Here is a 10,254-nt window from a genome sequence, read left to right as displayed (position 1 = left end):
CCCCCCCCCCCCCAAAACAGCATATGAAAACAAATGGCTACAGTTTTGCGTTTGGACAATAGCTGCATAAACTTTGTTCACTTTGAACATTGTTTAATGACATTATTAATACATTAACAAAGTTTCTATAAAGTAAGACACATTGGTGCTAAAGTACATCTGGAGGAAATCCAAGTCCTTTACAAAACCACATACAAAAATGGCAGTCGTAAGGTAACGTTGACTACGAGTCTAAACATGAAGAGGTAATAAGCATTACATATTAAAAAAAGTATCAAGATATACAGATTTTAAACCATTTGTACAAAACCTCTATAAATCTCTCTCTCTCTTATGTACAAAAATAGCTTAATATATCCCCAACGGGGTTAGGATAGATACAAATAGATTTTCTTATCATAAAAAAAATTCACAAAAAAAAAAAAAAGGAAAAAAAAAAGCTTGGAAGCATTTTATGATGGAAACAAGAGGAAAAGCTAGGACCGAGGGGAGGGAGAGGCACGGGGAGATGGGGGGGTAGATGGGGCTCCAGGGACTTCTTTGAGTACAGCATAGCTTAACTTCAGCATCTCCCCAGACATCGGGAAACTAACTTTATCCACAGGTGATGTGAAGTCTCTGAAGGGCCGCGGCGGCGGCGAGGTGCGGAGACGGGCCGCCTTTCTGCTGAGGAGGAGGAAGAGGAAGAAGAGCTCCTCCGCCGGCCGAGGAGCGCAGCGCCTTCCCCGCGGCCCGGGCTCCCCGCCGGGCTCCCGCTCCGCCGGGCGCGGTCCGCGCAGTGCAAAGGCCGGCCGGTGTCCGGAGCCGCCCCGACTGTGCCCGCCCGCCGAGAGACGTGCCCGCACCGCCCTCCGACGGCAGGGGAGCTGGAAACGCAACAGGTTCTTTTTCCGCGTGGATTTTTGTCTCTCTGTGTGTGATCTGGTTTTGTGTGGTGGTTTGTTTTTTTTTTTTGTTTTTTTTTTTTTGGTTTTTGTTTGTTGTTTTTTTTCCCTTTTGCAACTGTCCTGTAACAATAAAAGAGAGAGGAGATCAGAACCGCGCCGGGAGCAGTGCAGCGTCGGGCCGAGGAGCCGCTCGTAAGTACCGCGGGGAGCCCCGGCTGCGCCCCCTCCCCCGGGGCTGAGCCCCGCCGCCCCCCGTCCGTCCCCCCGCTCTCCGCCCGGCCTCCCCGGCCCTCTGCGGCCGCTACCCACCTGCGGGAGGGCGGCCGGCGCTCAGAACCAGCTTGTGAAGTCGAGAAGCTCCTGCTCCTCGGGGCTGAGCGGGTCGTAGGAGCCCTCGTCGGAGGAGTAGGAGGAGACGGGGGAGCCCGCCATGGAGTTCATGTCGTGGGAGTAGCTGGGCGAGATGGTGGGCGAGAGGACGCCTGCCTGGAAGGCGGCGCTGACGGCGTCGTGCTCGTCGAGCAGCTGCTGCAGGGCGCGGATGTACTCGACGGCGGAGCGGAGCGTCTCCACCTTGCTCATCTTCTTGTTGGCCGCGCCGTTGGGGACGTGCTCCCGCAGCGTGGCGAAGCCCAGGTTCACCAGCTTCACCCGGTTGCGCTCCCGCTCGTTGCGCCGCGCCACGGCCGCCGGCTGCTGCTGCGGCAGGCTGTACCCGAACCCGCTGAAGTTGAGCCTCCTCTTGCAGCGCATCAGCTCCGGCGAGGCGGAGCGCTGCCGCTTGGCCGCCCGCGGCGCCGAGGGCTTGCCGCCCGGGGAGGGCTGCCCGCCCGCCGGGCTGAGCTGCGGCGGCGGCGCCCCCGGGGGCGGCCCCGGAGGGGCGGCGGCGGCAGCGGCGGCCACCGCCGCGGCGAAGAAGCACGCCGGCTGCAGGAAGGGCGGCTGCCCGGCGGCGCTGGACATCCTGGCGGGGCTGCCGCTGGCCATGGGCGAGGGGGCGTCCTGCGAGGCGGGGGCGCCCGAGCGACGGCGGGTCCCCGTCCGCTCACCACCACCACAAAAAAAAAAAAAAAAAAAAGGAGAAAAAATCCAGAAAACCAAAAAGAGAAAAGGGAAAAAAACTTGCGATGTTCAATTTAAAAAAAAAATATTAGAAAAAGAGCTGGGCGACAGACGGCAGGGGAAAGGGAGAGCGGCGACCGACGGAGCGGACGGCGGAGCCGGCGGGCGGCTCTGCCCGCCCCCCTCCCTCTGCCCTCCGTGCGGCGGCCGCGGGGAGGCTCGTGGCGCTCGCGTGTGCGCAGCCTGCTTTGCAAAGCCCCTTTTGCAAAAAAGTGGCTGAGGATTGTGTCTCTTATAAGGGGCGGACGGGGCTCGCCCCCCCTCTTCTCCTACACACACACACACACGCACACACACAGACACAGACAGACAAACCTCCCCCCGCCGCCCCCCGCGCTCACACACACGCACACCCTGCACCTTGCGCCTTCCACGCTCCCCGGCTTTGCCGGCCGCCACGCGGGGAGCGCCGCCGCCTTTTCAGCGCGGGGCACACACGCACACACACACACACGCAGACACACAGACACACAGACAGACAGACGGACGGACACACGCGAGCCCCCGCGCCCCCGCCGCACACGCGCTGGCGGCCGCGCGGCCCCGCCTCCCCCCGCCCCCCGCCCCGCGCGCCGCCCCCGCCGCTCGCGGGTTTGTTGTCGCAAGTGCGTGCGCCCGGCGCGTGCCGCGCTCCCGGCCCTGAGCAAACACCCGCGCCGGGGCGCCGCGCGGGCCGGGGGCGGGGCGGGGCCGCGCGCGTGGGCGCCGCGGGGGGGGCGGGGGCGGGAAAGCGTGAGGGAGGGAGGGAGGGAAGGGGAGCGCTGCCCGCCGAGGGGCGTCCGGGACGGGGAGCGGAGGGGGCTGAGGCGGGGCCCCCGGGTGTGTGGGGCATCCCCCGTGCTGGGGGGCCGTGTGCTGGGGCCACCTCAGCGGCACCTGCCGCGGGGTAGGCACGGAGCGTCCCGCGGCCTGGGCCGGCAGAGCGGTGCGCGCCCGCGGGAGAAGCGCCCTTGCCGCCGCGGGACGGGCGCGTTCGGGAGGACTTCGTGTGCGGCACCTCGGCTTCTCCTTGTCCCTTGTCCCTTGTCCGCCGGGCCGCCTGGTATCGCTCGCCGAGCGCTGCCGGGCTGAGCTCCGTCAGTGCCCGAGCCCCACCGCCTCGGGCTGTCTCTCCCCGCCGCCTCCAGCGGCCGGAGCCGCCTGTGCCCGGCCCCGCGGGCGCCCTGATGGCTCTACTAGCCAGCGACAACCGCGGGCGAGCGGGTGCGTGAGACGAGCAGAGCAGGCTAGGGACTTCTTGGGAGAAGTCACCTCGAATTACCCCTCTGGAATGCTGAGCCTGTCGGGACAGAGAGAACCAACCACTCCTGGGCACGTCCCACGCGGACAGTCCCGCACGGGGAGGGAGGAGGTTTGCCTCATAAAGTCAGGGTGTGTTGGGCAGAGCTGGCAGGTGTGGAGTCAGCCCACCCTTCACTGCTAGATCCCATTTCCCAGGTCTCAGTCTGCTTGCTGGGCCAGGGAAGTCACTGAGCCCCTGCTCCTCCCGTGGCACCCTGCAAAGTGGAATGGCATTGGCCTGTAGCTGGGGAGTCAGCATGGACCTGGCCTATGCAGGGGAATTTATCACTGCTCCCAGGTGAAGCTTCACTTGTGTTTCAGGACCAAACGAGGAAAAGCAGCACTGAGGTGCTGAGAGCTTGAGGCTGATGTTCCTTGGGGGTCACACTGACCTTTGGGGCTGCAGGCAGCCTGGGAGAATGCTGGTCTTGGCATTCTCTCCCTGCCCTCCTGCCTTTCGCACATCCGTGTATTTCTGATATCTCTAGCACATTTTCTGCCTTCTACTCTTGTCTCATTTCCACTTCTCTCTGCACATCTCCACTGTGTGAACTCAGATGTGTGCGCTCTCTAACCTATTGAAAAGACCGGAGCCATGGTATGACAGCCTTGCCATAGTGACGTTATGGCTCTAGGAAGTCCCTGGCAGGTGGCTTTAATCCCTGGTACTCACACCAGCTCCAAAGTGTGGAAGGAGGGGACCTGCCCAGTCGATGTTAAGGACTGGAAATGACTGCAAAAGTAAGTCCTGTGCTTTTGTTGACCTCAATTACAGCAGCCTGGAGCTGTAGAAATCACTTCTTCTCATCTGCCACTGGATCTCTGACCCCGGCTGTGTGTGTGAGCTTAAAAAGTGCTAACCAGAAACATAGCACAGCAGAACTTCAATGTGTACCTGCTAACTAGTATTTCTATAATTTTTTAACATGTCAGCTTTTAATGCACGTGTGATGAAAAATGTGAAGTAGTTCTGTGTGGTCATATTTATTTTGGGGCCTCTTCACTGATCACTGACCAGTTTCTGACTTCTAGCCCACTGTCTTATCACAAGGGAAGTTTTTAAACTTATTTTATCCAGTCTTGGGCAGAATAGCCAGACCATAGCAGAATAAAATGTTTGCTTGTATTTCCTCTTTGGGGAGCTCTACTTCCTCAGTTCCAGGTCTTCTGGATGGTTTGTTCAACATCCCTTGTCTGATGTCAGAACAGGTTGCTCTGGAAGCAGTTATTGCATCACCAGCTCTGCATTGTGCCTTTGGGAAGCGCTAAAAGAAATATCAAAGTAATTGCAGCCCTGTAAACTACATATATATACAATTTAAACATACTAATTCTTCTGGATCAGCCAACTTCCAGAACTGGTGTAGAAGCACTGTGTAGGGATGTTCCTGCTCTTTGCCCTGGGAGCGGCAGAGTAAGTCTGGAGTTTTTGGCTCCCTTCTCCAGTCTCAGAGGGCTCTTACAAAGGCATAACCTGAGAGTCCCAGAGGCCACCCAGTGTACCCAGTGTAACTTGTAATTGTGCCTCAGTGGCCCTGTACCCATTTGTGTGTTTGTGTGGGGGATGGATAAGGGGGGCAGAGCCTTTTCCTCTCTTGCGTCTTTCCTCCCACTGCCACGGGGAATGAACTCACCTGTCATATCTGAGGTAATTCCAGTCTCACCAGTTCCTCTGTGTGCTCACTGCCCAGAGTAGGGGCTCTGGGGCTCTGCTCACTGGGCAGAGTAAGGGACCAGATTCCTAGATAATAAATATTGTTCCAAGATCCCCCCGCCTCTACCCACTCCTATGCACAATCCTGCACCTGCGCCTTAAAATTCTTAATTCTAATGTAGTGATAAATAGCTCTTCCCCTTTTCATTTGGCACTTTTATTTTATTTATTTATTTGTTTGTTTGTTTATTTATTTATTTATTTATTTACTTATATCTTGAACTGTCATTATTTTCTAGTGACTTTTTTGTATGCCTAAAATGTAGCCACACTCATGAGGTCTTTTGAAGTCCTTCCCTTTTTTTTTTTTTTAAAAAAAAAAAAAAAAAAAAAAAAAGAAAAAGAAAACAACTCTGGTATGGTTTTTCTTTTTTTTTTTTTTTTTCTCTTGCCACTTCTTTTCTTTTTTAAAGGCCATTTACGTTATGATTAAATGCTGTCTTGGAAAAGCAGAACGAAAGTCGTTAATCTATATAGATCTTCAAAGAATCGATACATTCGGGACTTCTGTAGGATTTGTTACACTCCATTTTGTTACAGTAGGCAGCTCGTCTGGATTTGGGCACATGTGTTTCTCTCCCTCCCCTCGCCCTCCCCCTCGCCTTTCCAGCTTCCCCCCCAAGAGTGAAAATAAAGTAAAAGGTCTTTCATGGTAAACAAAACCAGCTTATTCTCCACATAGAACACATGAATAGCTGGAAAAAAAACTTACAATAAATGGTGCATTTTTTTCTCTGCTGGGTATAGCATTCAAGATCAGTCCAGTATTCAAGAAGCAGTCCATTTTTTGCTCAGCAAGAGAGTTTAGAAAAGAAGCGTGGGGTCTATTCAAGGATCTTTTCCCCCTTCACAATTGCTGGGCTTTATGAAACCTATCTTCCATGCCTTGTCAGAGTATTTCTGGGGACCAATTAGTGCTTTGTTGCAAGGCTTCTTTGCTGAATCTTTGAGCAGCAAGAAAAAGCTCTCTTGAGTCTCCCCTTATTTTGACTATTTCAGTCATTACTCAGTGTAATAATTAATATGACAACTGGACGCTGAAGTTTGTATAGAAACACCTCGGCTGCAGGAGAGAGCGTGCAGTGGGTGGTAACAAGCTACAGATCAGACTGAGAAGCCACACACACAAGGAAGGGGGGAAAAAAGAGAGGGAGAGAGAATAATGAATGAAAAGAAAGAGAGAAAGAATAAAGATAAATAAATAGTTGGTGCAGCCTGAAGAAACATAATACAGCCTTAGGAAAAAAACAAAAAAGGCACTTAGAATGGAGTGGGGGGGGGGTGTCAACCCCAGAGAGGTAAACTTATTTTGAAACAGTTTCCATGTGAATATAATTTAAAAAATTTGATGCTTTCAGAAGTCAGGAAAGTGAATTTCTCCTGGAAAGGCAAGACGTTCCTTTGGGTAAGTAATGTTTAAGGACCATGCGTTTGCACTTATGCATACTTGGTAGAGTTTAATGCCTCTTCCTAAGCGTCCCTTTATGGATATAAGAACTTAACCATGAAACCTTATTCTTGAGTAATTGCTGCCCATCCTGCCCAGGGTGGAGAAGGCTGGTTATTGGCGTAGCAAGTTCGAGTTTTCTTGGTGTTGCATCGTCTACAAGAGGAATAAAGCCTGTGCCCCAGTGAAGAATTAAAAATGACGTTTGACCAGGGACGCTGCAGAATTCTCCTCGAAAGGCGTCTCGGGGTAAACCCTCATCACTTTGCAGACATTTCTTGGGCTGCCAATTAGGGCATAATAAATAATTAGAGGTTTTAAGCATATTAGATACAGCTCATGCTAATGAGCTACATCAGGTCTTGTGCTAACCTGAAGTGACAGTTTGCATATAGGGCTGCAAAAAAAACCCACAAAAAAACAAAAACCCCAAACCAAAACAACAAAAAAACCAAAAACAAAACAAAAAACCCCACAAAAACCAACTAACCAAACAAACAAAAAAAAAAAAACCACAGGAAAAAACCCCCAAACCAAAACCTCAGACCAAACCAGCCGACGCAGCTTTCCGCGCTCGGCCCCGTCCCGCCCGCCCCTCCGCGGCTCCCGCCGGGCGCTGCCCGCGCTGCTCCGCTCCCTCCGCGCCCGCGGAGCCGAGCCCTCGGCTGCCGGCTCTGCTGGTGGCCCCATTGTGCGGCCACGAGCTGTGCGTCCGTCACAGCCCCGGGGGATAAATCACACCGGGCTGGCCTCCCGCATACCCCCAGCGCCACTTTTTGGAAAGCTGAAATTTTTGGGTGGGGGGTGGTTTGCTCCCGGCTCCTCCGAAGCGGGGGTCACCTGGCAGGAGGGGTAGGAGAGGATTTGGGTGATGCCTGCGCAGGCTGGGAAGCGGATCCGCCGCTATTCCCGAGGAGGGAAGGCAGCGGGGACAGCCGGGGTCCCCTCTCCCGCCAGCCGTCCCTGCCGTGGGGACACAGTGCCACCTCCCGGCCAGCCGCGCCCGCGAGCCAAGGAGCCGGGAGAATCGGGAAGGGATGGATGGGGGCAGCCTCGGGGTCTCGGGGAGCTCGGATCTGCAGTGAGAGGGGATACGGCTGGGCGGCTTTGCCAGTACGGTGCAGAGGGAGGTGCGAGGAAATGCTGCTTGTCAGGGGTGTAAAGGAGAGCTACAGCAGCCTGAAACCTCTGGTAAATGCATTCACGATATCCATAGAGGGGATGCCCCCCTGCCATGTACACACAGACAAATCACCTAAGATACTCACGGAATCCTCATCTGGGAATTTTTCCCACCAGTTTCTGCTTTCATTAGAAAATCCCCCTTCCACTGCTCACTGCTCCCTGACATGCTCTGGGACATCCCGAACCAGCAGGGCAGGCAGGCAGCTGCAGACCAAGGATAGGCCCAGTGTCCTGGCACAGGAAGGAACATCCTCACCCAGACACCAAGACTCACGGCTCCAAGGAAGCTGCCACTCTGCAAAAGGGAGGTAAAGAGCAATCTGAAAAGCAGCCAGAGCCCGTGGCCCCTTGAACTCGCATCGTGCTGGCCAGGGGAGCCTGCCAACTCCAGTGCACAGAGCCCTGGGAGCTGAGAGCACAGCCAGAAAGGACTACATGTGGTGTGTGCACCCAAAGAAAGTGTGTTTTGGGGGGAGAACAAAACCAGTGTGTTTTTAGGCAAAGCCAAGGTGGGACATCAGTGCATATCTGCATATGGTTGAAAGGAGAGGGGATGCACAGTGCTGCAGCAAAAGCCCAGAGCAGGACTAACAAACTCAAAGCCCAGGTTCTCACACTGGCTGGGGAATCAGGCACGTGAGGAAACTTGAAACCCAAGTGGGAAAACCTGGTTGGCAGTGTAACTGCAGAGGGATGAACCCGTGCTTTGTATGCTGAGGTAGGACTTCAAAGAGGACAAGGAAGCTCCAGCAGTTTGGACTCTGAAAGGGCCCAAGGTAACAGATGCTGATCACACTGCATATTCCCAGAGTAATGTCACTGGGCACACATGTACTCACACACCCCCACACACTACTTTGCACTGAAACAAGAGAATTTTGGAATTCCTCCTGGCAAGACTGAGCTTTGTTTCCTCTGGCCACTGCCTTTGCTACCAGGCAACCTCTGACAGTGCAGACTGGTTGAACAGTGGACTGGTGGCAATACACTGGTGGTATTATTATGATTGTGTAACAACAAGGGTAAGAGATAATCTTGCAAAATAAATACAAAAAGCAGGGGTTAGGAGGCAAAATAGATAATTGCAAAGATTTGGCATGAGCAGTGTTTTGGGTATTTGATATTTCACTTGGTCTTGCCTTTACCATTGGGTAGAGTGAACATATGAAAGAAAAGGGAAGGAGAAAGAGAAGGAACAAAGACCAAAAGCATGTAAAAGCCACAAAGAAGTAAAAGAGAAATGAAAGATTAGTGAAAAGAGAAGGAATAAGGAAAGAAGGAGGAAGGCACAAACAGAGGAAAGACTTGTTTATCTCACTGAAAAATACACCAGGTGGCAAGGTATAGTGTGTGGGGAAAGTAAACAAGACTTGTTGCTGGAGTCTGTCTTGTCCTGCAGAGGGGCTATAATCAGACTTGTCACCATCCTCATTTCACTGTTATTTTTTTTCCAAGGTGACCTTCAGTCTCCCTCTCATGGATAGGGCCATGTCTTGTGCTGCACAAACACAGAACACAAAATACTGGCTACTGTAATGAATTTACTGGCTGAGTACTTAAAAAAACAGTAGTTTTTCTATTGCTGGCAATTACTGGGGTTACTTCCCCTACTGCTCTGCCTTTCCTTGCCCCATCCTACTGCCATGTGAGCAGTGTCCAGTGTGTTTAGTGTGTATCACATTTGTCTATATTGACCTGCTAGCCCTTACCACAGGCTTGCTGATCATTTCAGAAACAACTTTCTATCCCTACAGGCAGTTTTAGCATGCTCAAAGAAGCAGCTCTTCTGAAAAGAGGTATGTATTTGCACCCAAGGCACCAAGTTACTTCAGATGCATGTTATATAATTAATCATTTCAGTGGGATGGATTCTGACTCCACAGTCATGGGGTCCAACATGGATTTGCAATGAAAGCTGTAAAAATGGTTCCACTCCGTTTCCCCACTGTAAGGCTGCTGAGTTTTCTACATTGAACGATTTACAGTAAGTCTTTGCTAGCGTTCACCAATCTGAGATTGCACAGGTGTGTTCTAGAGCTTCCCTCAAGGACAAAATAACCTTAAAGAGAAAATGAAAATATAGCAAGATAGATGACTAGTTGCTTCATTTTTTCACCTGCCCTCTGATATTGTGCTTTCCAATTTCCTTTACCCCCTTTGGTGACTCTTATTAAGCCAAATCTGGGCTCTTTCACATAGTACTTTACTAACCTTTCCTGAAACCATTTATGTGTCCCACCCTGTTCCCCCTGTGCTTTCCATGGTTGACACCATATGCAAGCACCTGTACGTCATCTGCAGTTCTTCCTGCCCTGGAGCTCTGATCTACTGTTTCCTGCTCTTTCTCTTCCTTTACCTTCTCCCCTTTCCCCATGCTCAGGCCCATTTCCCAGTGTGAGGTTCATGCAACCAGCTCCTATCTCATGCTTCCCTTGTGTTGTGTCTCTGTCCAGTGTCTGGTGAGTGGTGTCTCCTGGCCTCTGACCTCTTTGGAAGCAGCCCCAGAGTCCCTACTAAAGGACAAATGTCTCAGCTGCTGTGCCTTGCCAGAGCCTGACATTTGACATCCAGCAAACACATCTGGAGAATGTCTGATGTCTGTCCAAGGGGAATGATCC

At 52.7% G+C, this 10,254-nt stretch overlaps 1 protein-coding gene across 1 annotated transcript; it reads right to left on the bottom strand.

Moving 5' to 3' along the window:
• Positions 1-937: 937 nt before the first annotated feature.
• ASCL1 (achaete-scute family bHLH transcription factor 1) lies at positions 938-1,931 on the bottom strand. The gene is made up of 2 exons (XM_056515468.1): positions 1,197-1,931; positions 938-1,007 (listed from the first exon to the last, which is right to left on the bottom strand). The coding sequence occupies exon 1, from the start codon at positions 1,872-1,874 to the stop codon at positions 1,218-1,220; it is 657 nt and encodes a 218-aa protein (XP_056371443.1). The 5' UTR covers positions 1,875-1,931; the 3' UTR covers positions 938-1,007; positions 1,197-1,217.
• Between the last annotated feature and the right edge of the window lie 8,323 nt (positions 1,932-10,254).

This window comes from Oenanthe melanoleuca, chromosome 1A (assembly GCF_029582105.1).
Source record: "Oenanthe melanoleuca isolate GR-GAL-2019-014 chromosome 1A, OMel1.0, whole genome shotgun sequence".
Lineage (NCBI taxonomy): Eukaryota > Metazoa > Chordata > Aves > Passeriformes > Muscicapidae > Oenanthe > Oenanthe melanoleuca.
The sequence above is the reverse complement of the archived record's forward strand: the minus strand, read 5'-3'. Positions and strand labels throughout refer to the sequence as shown.